Raw genomic sequence first — 13,748 nt, 5'->3', positions numbered from 1 at the left:
CCTCTGAATCTGTAGTTATGTCTCCCTTTTCATTTCTGATTTTGTTAATTTGGACACACTCTCTGTGTCCTCTCGTTAGTCTGGGTAAGCATTTATCTATCTTGGTGTTTTTCTCAAAGAACCAGCTTTTGGTTCTGTTGATTCTTTCTATGGTCCTATTGGTTTCTACTTGGTTGATTTCAGCTCTGAGTTTGATTATTTCCTGCCTTCTACTCCTCCTGGGTGTATTTGCTTCTTTTTGTTCTAGAGCTTTTAGGTGTGCTGTCAAGCTGCTGATATATGCTCTTTCCTGTTTCTTTCTGCAGGTACACAGCGCTATGAGTTTTCCTCTTAGCAGAGCTTTCATTGTGTCCCATAAGTTTGGGTATGTTGTACCTTCATTTTCATTAAATTCTAAAAAGTCTTTAATTTCTTTCTTTATTTCTTCCTTGACCAGGTTATCATGGAGTAGAGCATTGTTCAATTTCCACCTATATGTGGGCATTCTTCCCTTATTGTTATTGAAGACCAGTTTTAGGCCGTGGTGGTCCGATAGCACGCTTGAGATAATTTCTATCTTTCTCTACCTGTTGAGGCCCGTTTTTTGACCAATTATATGGTCAATTTTGGAGAAAGTACCATGAGGAGCTGAGAAGAAGGTATATCCTTTTGCTTTAGGATAGAATGTTCTATAAATATCTGTTAAGTCCATTTGGCTCATGACTTCTCTTAGTCTGTCTACGTCTCTGTTTAATTTCTGTTTCCATGATCTGTCCATTGATGAGAGTGGGGTTTTGAAATCTCCTAATATTTTTGTGTGAGGTGCAATGTGTGTTTTGAGCTTTAGTAAGGTTTCTTTTACGTATGTAGGTGCCCTTGTATTTGGGGCATAGATATTTAGGACTGAGAGTTCATCTTGGTGGATTTTTCCTTTGATGAATATGAAGTGTCCTTCCTTATCTTTTTTGATGACTTTTAGTTGATAATTGATTTTATTTGATATTAGAATGGCTACTCCAGCTTGCTTCTTCCGACCATTTGCTTGGAAAGTTGTTTTCCAGCCTTTCACTCTGAGGTAGTGTCTGTCTTTGTCTCTGAGGTATGTTTCCTGTAGGCAGCAGAATGCAGGGTCCTCGTTGCGTATCCAGTTTGTTAATCTATGTCTTTTTATTGGGGAGCTGAGGCCATTGATGTTGAGTGATATTAAGGAATAGTGATTATTGCTTCCTGTTATATTCATATTTGGATGTGAAGTTATGTTAGTGTGCTTTTCTTCTCTTTGTTTTGTTGCCAAGACGATTAGTTTCTTGTTTCTTCTAGCGTATAGCTTACCTCCTTTGTTGGGCTTTACCATTTATTATCCTTTGTAGTGCTGGATTTGCAGAAAGATATTGTGGTAGATTTGGTTTTGTCATGGAATATCTTGGTTTCTCCATCTATGTTACTTGAGAGTTTTGCAGGATACAGTAACCTGGGCTAACATTTGTGTTCTCTTAGTGTCTGTATGAAATCTGTCGAGGATCTTCTGGCTTTCATAGTTTCTGGCCAAAAATCTGGTGTGATTCTGATAGGTCTGCCTTTATATGTTACTTGACCTTTTTCCCTTACTGCTTTTAATATTCTTTCTTTATTTTGTGTGTTTGGTGTTTTGACTATTATGTGACAGGCGGTGTTTCTTTTCTGGTCCAATCTATTTGGAGTTCTATAGGCTTCTTGTATGCCTATGGGTATCTCTTTTTTCAGGTAACGGAAGTTTTCTTCTATGATTTTGTTGAAGATATTTACTGGTCCTTTGAGCTGGGAGTCTTCACTCTATTCTATACCTATTATCGTTAGGTTTGATCTTCTCATTGATTCCTTGATTTCCTGTATGTTTTGGACCATTAGCTTTTCCCGCTTTACATGATCTTTGACAGTTGAGTCGATGATTTCTATGGAATCTTCTGCTTCTGAGATTCTCTCTTCCATCTCTTGTATTCTGTTGGTGAAGCTCATATCTACAGCTGCTTGCCTCTTCTTTTGGTTTTCTATATCCAGGGTTGTTTCCATGTGTTCTTTCTTGATTACTTCTATTTCCATTTTTAGTTCCTTCAACTGTTTGATTGTGTTTTCCTGGCATTCTTTCAGGGATTTTTGTGACTCCTCTCTATGGGCTTCTACTTGTTTATTTATGTTTTCCTGGAATTCTTTCAGGGATTTTTGCGATTCCTCTCTGTAGGCTTCTACTTGTTCTCTAAGGGAGTTTTTCACGTCTTTCTTGAAGTCCTCCAGCATCATGATCAAATATGATTTTGAAACTAGATCTTGCTTTTCTGGTGTGTTTGGATATTCCGTGTTTGCTTTGGTGGGAGAATTGTGCTCGAATGATGCCATGTAGTCTTGGTTTCTGTTGCTTGGGTTCCTGCGCTTGCCTCTTGCCATCTGATTATCTCTAGTGTTACTTTGTTCTGCTATTTCTGACAGTGGGTAGACTGTCCTATAAGCCTGTGTGTCAGGAGTGCTGTAGACCTATTTTCCTGTTTTCTTTCAGCCAGTTATGGGGACAGAGTGTTCTGCTTTCGGGCGTGTAGTTTTTCCTCTCTACAGGTCTTCAGCTGTTCCTGTGGGCCTGTGTCTTGAGTTCAACAGGCAGGTCACTTGCAGCAGAAAAGTTGGTCTTAACTGTGGTCCAGAGGCTCAAGTTTGCTTGTGGGGTGCTGCCTATGAGCTCTCCGCGGTGGCAGCAGCCAGGAAGATCTGTGCTGCCTTTCCGGGAGCTTCCGTGCACCTGGGTTCCAGATGATGTTTGGTGTTTTCCTCTGGCATCAGAGATGTGTGCACAGTGCAGTCTCTTCTGGTTTCCCAGGCGTCTCTGCCTATCTGAAGGTTTAGCTCTCCCTCCCATGGGATTTGGGTGCAGAGAACTGTTTATCCAGTCAGTCCCTTCTGGTTCTAGGGGTGTCTCAGACGCACAGTTTCCTCTTCAGCCAGGGATGTGAGCAGGGGTGGGCAGTGCTGGTGGTCTCTTCCGATCTGCAGCCTCAGGAGTGCCCACCTGACCAGGCAGTGAGGTCTCTCTCCCACGGGGTTTGGGAGCAGAGAGCTGCTGTGGGCAGGGATCCACCGGTTTGGGACTCCCCCCGCTAAATTGGCAAGAACTTTCCTTCTGCTCCAATTCTTCTACAGACTAATTACTGAGACAAGCCCATGGGTGAGGTATGGCCCCCACCCCGTCCGACCCTTGCAGGTCGCTTTCTCCACGTGCACTGGTAGGTGCACGGTGGCTGGGGACGCACCGACCCAGTGGGCAGGGCCCACCTCCCACCAGACCGGAGGCATGATGACCTGTCTGGAGGTTCTAAATAACAATCATGACTTCCTGTGTTAGTCTAGATAGTACCTAGACTGTTATACCATCCTTATGAGGACATACTGAACTATAGGGATCCTGATGCTAAAGACTTAGTAAGACACAAAAGAGAGTTGGGGATTACACTGGCAATTATCTTAGGGTTGAGTTTCAGTGCTGCAGGGGCAGCCACAGGGACATCTGCCATTGCCCTGCAACACAACCTTATGGAAAATTGAGAGCTGCCATTGACTTAGAAATAGAAAGAATAGAAAAGACTTTAACTGACCTCCAAGAATCCCTAACTTCCCTCTCAGAGGTAGTCCTTCAGAGTAAGAGACGATTAGACATACTGTTCCTCAAAGAAGGAGGCCTGTGTGCTGCATTAAAAGAAGGATGCTGTTTTTATAGACCACTCAGGAAGAGTTAAAGGCAATTTAGCTAAGATTACAGAAGGACTGGAACAAAGTTTTTACAAAAAAAGAGAGAGCTCAAGTCAAAAGTTGTTTTGAAACCATGTTCAATTTTTCCCTGTGGTTCACAACTCTGGTTTATTGCTTATTAGAGAACATATTAGTATGGTACAGTTAATGGTGTTAAGACAGCAATATGAGCTTGTCACTAGTGATGAGATTGAGTTATGATTTTAAGATTAAAATCATGACAAAGAAAAAGGGGGAATGAAGAAATAAAGTTTCATATATATAAAAAACAAAGATGTATAAACAAGGTTTTGAGAAATACATCTGATGTCAGGTTGCTTAGTGATATGACAAAGTTTTGGTGATCAAGATGTCAATCAGAAGAATGACCAAGCTAAGATAAGACAAAACAAAGATAACTCTTCTCCGAAAGACCCCCTAATCCTCCCTATGGTCAATCCTGAGAAAAACCACAAGATGTCATCCTGATCCTGCCAGACCTCCCAATTTCTCCCCCACCCCACTTCTAAAAGACTTGCCAACTTAGTCCTTTCCCAGTAATTTTCCAAGGCCAGGTGTAGGGCTGTATAAGGAAAGTGACTAACTAAGCCAAGAACAGGCCTTTGAGCAGGCCATCCAATACCTGATAAGATCCTTTGTCCTGTGCACCAACAATGACAATGAGCCAGCTAGTCCTGTTGCTAAAGTCTGCCCTCTATAAAGAATAAAAGTTGTGTGCTTTTTGAGTTCACAGTTGCCTCTCCCTGCATGGATGAGCAACCCCACGTACATGGATTATTAAACCTCTTGCTATTGTATTGTTCCCTTTGTCAATTTGTGATCTGTGGGTTGCTCTCCTGAGGTAATACAACTATAGGGTCTTACAACACACTCAGCATTCAGACATGTTAGGAAACACTCCTTCTCTTAATATGTTTATGGTAGGAATCCATGTAAGATCAGCACAAGGGTAAATAAGAGCTGTGCAGAGATTGACATGGTCCCTTCATTTGTGGAAGACTGACCACAGTAACTGAAGTACACTTGTGATGCTTATGCTTTCTCTCTGGCCTACCTGTGAATTGAAGTAGCATACAAACTAGATGGTGCCTTTTAAACATTTTTTGGCTTAAATTGAAAATAGATAGATCCAGTTTAAATACAGACTCTATGTGCAGAAAAGCACACAACTTTAATCTGAGTCTTCAAGCAGGAAAACACACACACACATTTAATTCAGGAGGTGAAACAAGAAGACACACCTTCTTCTGGAGTCCTGTGTAAGCACATAGAGGAAGGAAGCTTTGTGTCTTTGCCTGCTTGCTTTCATCTTACTAGCAAGCGATTTCTTCACTGGCATTAGAACCTTCTTGAGGATTCTGCTATATACTGAGGAACACCTGAGACTTTAAACCTTGTGGACTAAGTAAATACTGGATTTAGACATTGTTTTATGTATATATCTGTCTGCATAGTTTTTCTGTTTTTTAAACAAATATTTTTATTGGATTTTTAAAAATTTACATTTCAAATTTAATCCCATTCTCTGGATTTACATCCATTAACCCTCATCCTAAAACCCCTTCTTCTATTAGGGTGTTCCCCAACCCATCCACCTTGACATCCACCCACCCCTTCCTGCCTCCCCACACTTATATTCCCCTACTTTGGGGGGGGGGTTCCAGCTTTGGTAGGACCAATGGCTTCTCCATTGGTGCCCAACAAGGCTATCCTCTGCTACATATGCATCTGGAGTCATGGGTCGGTTCAGGTGTATTCATTGGATGGTGTTTTAGCCCCTGAGAGTCTGGATGGTTGGTATTGTTGTTCTTATGGGGTTGCAAACTCCTTCAGCTCCTTCAATCCTTTCTCTAACTCCTCCAAAAAAGACCCTGTTCTCAGTTTAATGACTGTTTGTGAGCATCTTCCTCTGTATTTGTCATGCTCTTGGCAGAGTCTCTCGGAAGACTGCTATATCACGCTCCTGTCACCATGCTCTTCTGGGCATCAACAATGTTGTCAGTGTTTGTTGGCTACATGTGAATAGGCTGGATCTCCAGGTAGCGCAGTCTCTGGATGACCTTTGCTTCAGTGTCTGCCCCAAACTTGGTCTCTGTATTTCCTCCTAAGACATTTTTTGTTCTCCCTTCTAAGAAGGACTGAAGCATCCACACTTTGGTCATCCTTCTTCTTGAGCTTCATGTGGTCTGTGAATTGTTATCTTGGGTAATTTGAGCTTTAGGGCTAATATCCCCTTATCAGTTAGTGCATACCGTGTCTTTTTTTGTCTGATTGGGTTACCTCACTAAGGATGATATTTTCTTTTCTTTTTTTTTAAGATTTATTAAATTTACATGAGTATACTGTAGCTGTCTTCAGACACACCAGAAGAGGGCATCAGATCTCATTGCAGATGGTTGTGAGCCACCATGTGGTTGCTGGGAATTGAACTCAGGACCTCTGGAAGAGCAGTCAGTGCTCTTAACCGCTGAGTCATCTCACCAGCCCAGGATGATATTTTTTAGTTCCATCCATTTGCCTATGTATTTCATGAAGTCACAGCTTTTGAAAGCTGAGTAAATGTACCAAATTTTCCTCTATTCTCTATATCTATTCCTTTGTTGAGGGACATCGAGTTCTTTCCAGCTTCTGGCTGTTATAAATAAATCTGCTATGAACATAGTAGAGCATGTGTCTTTAGTGTATGTTGAAACATCTTTTGAGTATATGCCCAGAAGTGGTATAGCTGGGTCCTCAGGTAGTACTATGTCCAATTTTCTGAGGAACCTCCAGGGTGATTTCCAGTGTGGTTGTAGCAGCTTGTAATCCAACCAAAAAGGGAGATGTGTTCCTCTTTCTCTACATCCTTGCCAGCATGTCTTCTCTCCTGAGATTGTGATCTTAGCCATTCTTACTGGTGTGAGGTTGAATCTCAGGGTTGTTTTTATTTGCATTTCCCTGATGACTAATGGTGTTGGAGATTTCTTTAGATACTTCTCAGCCTTTGGAAATTCCTCAGCTGAGAATTCTCTGTTTATTTCTGTACCCCATTTTTAATAGGGATATTTGATTCTTTGGAGTCTAATGTCTTGAATTCTTTGCATATATTAGATACTAGCACTCTATCAGATGTAGGGTTGCTAAAGATCTTTTCCCCATTTGTTGGTTGCCATTTTGTTCTAATCAAAGTTAGTGTCCTTTGCTTTCCAGAAGCCTTGTAATTTTATGAGGTCCCATTTGTAAATTCTTCATTTTAGAGCATAAGCCCTTGATGTTCTTTCTTTTCAGGAAAATTTCCCCAGAGCACATCTTCAATGTTTTTTTTCCCACTTTTGTTCTATCAGCTTGAGTGTATATGGTTTGATATGGATGTCCTTGATCCACTATGACTTGAGCTTTGTACTGGGTTATATGAGTGGATCCATTTGCATTGTTCTACATGCTGACCACCAGATAAATGAGCACCATTTGTAGAAAATTCCGTCTTTTTCCCACTGGATTGTTTCATCTACTTTGTCAAATATCAAGTGATCATAGGTGTGTGGGTTCATTTTGGGTTCTTCAATTTTATTCCATTGATCTACCTGCCCATCTCTGTACCAATACCATAAGATTTTTTTATCACCATTGCTCTGTAATACAGCCTGAGGTCAGAAATTGAGACGCCTTCAGAATTTCCTTTATTGTTGAGAATAGTTTTCACTATCCTGGGTCTTTTGTTATTCTAAATGAATTTAGAAATTACTCTTTCTATGAAGAATTGAGTTGGAATTTTGATGGGAATTGCATTGAATCTGTAGATTGCTTTCAGCAGGATTGCTATTACTACATTACTATATTAATCCTGTCAATCCATGAGCATGGGAATTCTTTCCATCCACTGAGATCTTTGATTTCTTTTCCTTCAGCGACTTGCATTTCTTGCCATACAGATCTTTCACTTACTTGGTTAGAGTCACACCGAGGTATTTTCTATTATTTGTGTCTATTTTGAAAGGTGTTGTTTCCTTAATTTCTTTCTCAGTCTGTTTTTCCTCTGAGTGGAGGAAGGCTACTGATTTGTTTGAGTTAATTTTATATCCAGTCACTTTGCTGAAGTTGTTTATGAGATGCAAGAGTATTCTGGTGGATTTTTTGTGGTCATCTAAGTATATGATCCTATAATCCTCACATTGGGATATTTTGACTTCTTCCTTTCCAGTCTGTATCCCTTTGTCTTCCTTTAGTTGTCTAACTGCTCTGGCTAGGATTTCAAGTACTATATTGAATAGGTAGGGAGCAAGTGAAGAGACTTGTCTAGTCCGTGATTTTAGTGGGATTGCTTCAAGTTTCTCTCGGTTTAGTTTGATGTTGTCTACAGGTTTGCATTATATTGCTTTTATTATGTTTAGGTATGGTCCTTGCAGTCCTAATCTTTCTTAGACTTTTATAATAATGGGGTATTGAATTTGTCAATTACTTTCTCAGTATCTAGTGACATGATCATGTGCTTTTTTCCTTGAATTTGTTTTTATATTGGAGTACATTGATGGATTTCCTCATATTGACCCATCCCTGAATCCCTGGGATAAAGCCTACTTGATCTTGATAAATGATCATTTTGATGTGTTCTTGGATTCAGTTTGGGGGAGTTTTCTTGAGAATTTTTGCATGAGGGAAATTGGTCTGAAGTTTTCTTTTTTGTAGGGTCTTTGTGTGTCTTAGGTATAAGCATAATTGTGACTTCATAGAAGTAATTGGGTAGAGTTCCTTTGGTTTCTATTTTGTGGAATAGTTTGAAGAGTATTGTTTGTAGGTCCTCTTTGAAATTCTGGCAGAATTCTGTACTAAATCCATCTGGCTCTTGGCTTTTTTTTTTTTTTTTTTTTTTAGTAGGGCGTCTGTTAATACCTGCTTCTATTTCTTTAGGGGCTTATGGGACTGTTTAGATAGTTTATCTGGTCCTGCTTTAACTCTGATATCTTACATCAGTATAGAAAATTTCCCATGTCCTCCATATTTTCTAGTTTTGTTGAAGATAGACTTTTGTAGTAACAAGTGATATTTTTTTTTACTTTCTTCAGTTTCAGTTGTTATGTGTCTCTTTTCATTTCTGAAATTTTTAATTTGGATACTCTCTCTTTCCTCTAGTCAGTATGGTTAAGTGTTCAATTTTCTCAAAGGACCTGCCCCTGGGTTTGTTGATGTTTGTATAGTTCTTTTTGTTTCTACTTGGTTGATTTCATTCATGAGTTTGATTATTTCCTGCCTTCTACTACTCTTTGGTTAATTTGCTCCTTTTTGTTCTAGAGATTTCAAGTGTATTGTCAAGGTGTTTGTGTATGAGCTGTCCGGTTTCTTTGTGGAAGACTTAGAGCTATGAGGTTTCCCTCTTAGCACTGCTTTCATTGTGTCCCATAAGTTTGGGTATATTCTGCCTTCATTTTAACTAAATTTTAAAAAGTCTGTAATTATTTTCTTTATTTCCTCCTTGACTAAGTTGTCATTGAATAGAGCATTGTTTGGCCCACATGTATTTGTGGGTTTTCTGTTGTTTTTGTTGTTATTGAAGACCAGCCTTAGTTCATGGTGATTTGATAGCATGCATGGGATTATTTCTGTCTTCTTGAATATATTGAGGCCTGTTTTGTGACCAATTATATGGAAAATTGCTGAGAAGTTACCATAAGGTGTTGAGAAGAAGGTATATTCTTTTATTTCAGGATGAAATGTTCTATAGATATTTGTTAAATCCATTTGGTTCATGACTTCTGTTAGTTTCTCTATGCTTCGTTTAGTTTCTGTTTCCATGATCTGTCTTTTAATGAGAGTGTGGTGTTAAAGTCTCCCACTATTATTGTGTGAGGTGCAATGTATGATTTGAGGTTTATTATGCTTTCTTTTATAAATGCAGATGTCCTAGCATTTGAAGCATAGATATTCAAGATTGAGAGTTTATCTTGCTGGATTTTTCCTTTGATGAATATGAAATGTCCTTCCTTACCTTTTTGATAACTTTTGGTGAAGTCAATTTTATTTGATATTGGAATGGCTACTCCAGACTGTTTCTTGGGATCATTTCTTTGGAAAATTGTTTCATAGCCTTTTGCTCTGAGGTAGTGTCTGTATTTGTCCCTGAGGTGTGCTTCCTGTATACAGAAAAACCTGGGTCCTCATTCATATCCAGTCATTTAGTCTATGTCTTTTTACTGGGTAACTGAGTCCATTGATGTTAAGAGATATTAAGGAATACTTGTTGCTGTTTCATGTTACTTCTGTTGTTAGAGGTGGAATTAGGTTTCTGAGACTTTTCTTTTGGGTTTGTTGAAAGATTACTCTCTTGCTTTTTCTAAGTTGTAGTTTTTCTCCTTGTGTTGGAGTTTTCCATTGATTATCCTTTGTAGGACTGGATTTGTGGAAAGATATTGTGTAAATTTGGTTTTGTCATGAAATATCTTGGTTTCTCCATCTATGGTAATTGAGTGTTTTGCTGGGTATAGTATCCTGGGCTGGTATTTGTTTTCTCTTAGGGTCTGTTGGATATCTGTCCAGGATCTTCTTGCTTTCAAAGTTTCTGTTGAGAAAACTAGTGTAATTCTGATAGGTCTGCCTTTGTATATAACTTGATCTTTTTCCCTTATGGCTTTTAGTATTCTTTCTTTGTTTTATATATTTAGTGTTTTGACTCTTATGTGAGGAACAAAAATTTCATTTCTTTTCTAATCTGTTTGAAATATTGTAAGCTTCTTGTACATTCATGGGCATCTTTCTTTAGGTGAGAGAAGTTGTCTTTTATAATTTGGTTGAAGATATTTATTGGTGCTTTAAGTTGGAAATCTTTGCTCTCTTCTATATCTGTTATCCTTATGTTGGTTCTTCTCATTGTGTCCTGGATCTCCTGGAAGTTTTGGGTTAGGAGCTTTTTGTTTTTGCATTTTCTTTGACTATTTTGTCAATGTTTTCCATGGCGTTTTCTGCCCCTGAGATTATCTCTTCTATCACTTGTATTCTGTTGGTGATGTTTGTATCTATGACTCCTGGTGTCTTTCCTAGGTTTTATATCTCCAGGGTTGTCTCCCTCTGTGATTTCTTTATTGTTTCTAGATCCATTTTTAGATCCTGGATGATTTTTTTTCATTCTTTCAGCTGTTTGGTCCTGTTTTCCCATAATTCTTTAAGGGATTTTTGTGTTTGTTCTTTAAAGGTTTCTACTTGTTTACTTGTGTTGTCCTGTCTTTCTTTAAGAGACTCATTTATGTCCTTCTTAAAGTCCTCTATCATCATCATGAGATGTGATTTTAAATCCAAATCTTGTTTTTCTAGTATGTTCGAATATCCAGTTGCTGTGGTGGGAGAACTGCGTTCTGATGATGCCATGTATTTTTGGTTTCTTTTGCTCAGGTTCTTTGGCTAGCCTCTGGCCATCTGGTTATCTTGCATGTTATATGGTCTTACCTTCTCTAACTGAAAATTGTCTCTACTTTGGGCCTTTAAGCCTGTGAACCTGTGGTCCTAAGAGTGAGAGCACTACTAGGGAACCAGTTCTCAAGACCAGTTCTCTCCGGTAATCTTTGCTGGAGGGCTGTGGAACAGCCTTTGGGAGAAGTTAGAGACTAGAAGTGTCTTGTACTAAGTCCTGCAGGCTACAGCATCCCCCCAGCACTGCCAGTGAGACTCTTGTTGGTCAAACATTGGAAAGAAATTGTGGTCCCACTTGTGGGCTTAGATGTGAGAGTACCCCTGGCAGATCAATTCTCTCTGGGCAGGCTTTGTGTCCTAGGGCTGTGGGACTGCTCCAGCTCTCAGCACAGATGGAGGATAGAGGGGAAGAAGTAACTTCTCCTTCTTGTTTTCAGATCAAATTTACCCTCCAAACTACCTCCAGCAGAAATGTCAGAAGACCTGGGACTATACATGTACCAGTGTTCAGAAATTTGAGTGGACCATTAGCAACTTTTGATTTTGCATGGAAAGAAATCAGGAAAGGATTTCAAGACCATGATTATCATTAAAGAACAATGACAAAGTGGCATGGTGTTTGCAAATGCATCCAAACAGGAATGATGAAGAAAGCAAAGATTACCTGTCAGTTTATGTGGGGTTGCTCAGATGTCCAGAGAGCCCATTGTGGGCAAAGTTCCACTTTTGGATTATAGATGCCCACAGAAAGAAATGTCAAATTATGAGGAGCCCCAAAGTAGTAAGCTTTCTGTGAAACCAACACAGGGGATTCAAAAAGTTCATCCTTCAGAGTTTCCTACTCTCTCATCAGCATTTGCTTCTTCCTGAGGACCAGCTCACCCTCTGCTGCAAGGTGAGCATAGTAGGACTACACTTTAGTATGCCTGGAGAGAACATGACACCTGCAATCAAGGATTCAAGGCACATACTAAAAGTTGACCTAGAGGAGCTGTGGGAGAATTCCACCTTCACAGACTGTTGCCTGCTTGTAGCTGGTCATGAATTCAGAGTTCACAAGGCCATTCTAGCAGCTTGCTCTCCAGTTTTCAGAGCCATGTTTGAACATGAAATGCAGGAGAGCCTAAAGAACCATATTGAGGTTGACCTGGATCCCCAAGTCTTCAAGGAGATGATGGGCTTCATTTACATGGGGAAGGCATCGAACATTCACAGCCACTCCATGGCTATTGGTGTGCTGGCAGCTGCTGACAAGTATGGCCTGGAGGACTTGAAGGTCATGTGTGTGGATGCCCTCTGCAGGAACTTCTCTGTGGAGAATGCTGCACATACTCTCATCCTGGCTGACCTCCACAGCACAGAGCAGCTCAAGACTCAGTTTCTGGATTTCATTATACTTCATGCTTCTGATTTCTGTGAGACCTCAGGGTGGAAGTCAATAATGGAGTCACAACCCCACTTGGTGGCTCAAACATTCCAGCTCCTGACTTCTACACCTTGCCCTTTCTTGGAGCCCTCACTCAAATGCCTAAAGCAATCTTAGGAGCTGGCCAACTGTGATCTACACCTATCTTCCAACAGCAACATCCACTGTTACCATGGACTTCTGGTTGGACAATAATATTGCTGGAACATTTACAGTGAATAAGTGGAAAGGCAGCATGGTGGCTCAGGATTTAAAACAGCTGTAATATGTTAATATGGTGGGTGCAGTAGGGCAGTACTGGAGTCTGGGATACTCTACCTTACATCTACCCTGTGATGTTCTTGTTTGTTTTTTGTCTGATGTCTTGGAAACTGGGATTCTATTTAGGTGCTTGCCCTAAGCACCACCTAGCCGAATACTTTCAGAGAAACCTGTCTGCATTGGACTGAGCAGAACAGATGACTGGGGGCAGAGAGAAATAGAAATCAAACATGAACGTTTACTCATCAGAGAAGGAAAAGTCAATGAAGAGTTTCTTTTTAAAGACTCAGTTTGTAAGAAGTCAGCTGCAAAAGCAATTAATGCTCTGTCAAAGGACTCTGGTTCACTTCCTATCATACACAGGAGGGTTTTCAATCACCAGTAACCGGTAGTCCAGAGTATCTGAGGTCCTCCTCTGGTCTTCATGGTGACAAACATCTCTGTAGGCAAAACTTCAAACTTACAAAATATAATAAGAATAAAAATTTTGAAATCAATCTGTGGATTCCAGAGATGTTTATGTTCAGAGAAGTCAGGTGTATTCCTATTAGCCAAGGTCAGCAGTGAATGTTTGTGCACACCCCTTGCTGTCCTACCAGGATCATCAACCCTTTCTCTTTTCTCCTGATATATAATGATGGCAAATTAGAACTCCACCATCATGCTCTTATAACTACTGAGAAGAATTGGCCATAGTTGGGTGAGTCTACTCCTTCTGAGTGAGAAGTGTTTATGAGTCATGGCTTGCAAAAATCTTTTATCTGTTTGAAAATACTAGAAGGGATTCACTCATCATGGACTCATACTCCCTAGAACAGTGGTTCTCAAATGTCCTAATGCTGTGACCTCTTAATTCATGTTGTGGTCAACCAGAATCATTGAAATACTTTTTGGCTACTTGACAACTGTAATGTTGTTACTGTTATTAGTCACA

At 39.9% G+C, this 13,748-nt stretch overlaps 1 protein-coding gene across 1 annotated transcript in view; it reads left to right on the top strand.

Moving 5' to 3' along the window:
• The window catches only part of LOC148006719 (TD and POZ domain-containing protein 1-like), a 29,602-nt gene extending 16,932 nt beyond the window's left edge, over positions 1-12,670 (top strand). Inside the window, exon 2 of the mRNA XM_087641177.1 lies at positions 11,935-12,670. Coding sequence (XP_087497303.1) covers positions 11,935-12,670 — 736 coding nt within the window. The remainder of the gene's footprint in view (positions 1-11,934) is intronic.
• Positions 12,671-13,748: the final 1,078 nt, after the last annotated feature.

Source organism: Rattus norvegicus, chromosome 2 (assembly GCF_021556685.1).
Source record: "Rattus norvegicus strain SHRSP/BbbUtx chromosome 2, alternate assembly SHRSP_T2T, whole genome shotgun sequence".
Lineage (NCBI taxonomy): Eukaryota > Metazoa > Chordata > Mammalia > Rodentia > Muridae > Rattus > Rattus norvegicus.
Note: the sequence above shows the minus strand (reverse complement) of the source record. Positions and strands in the feature narration are given on the sequence as shown.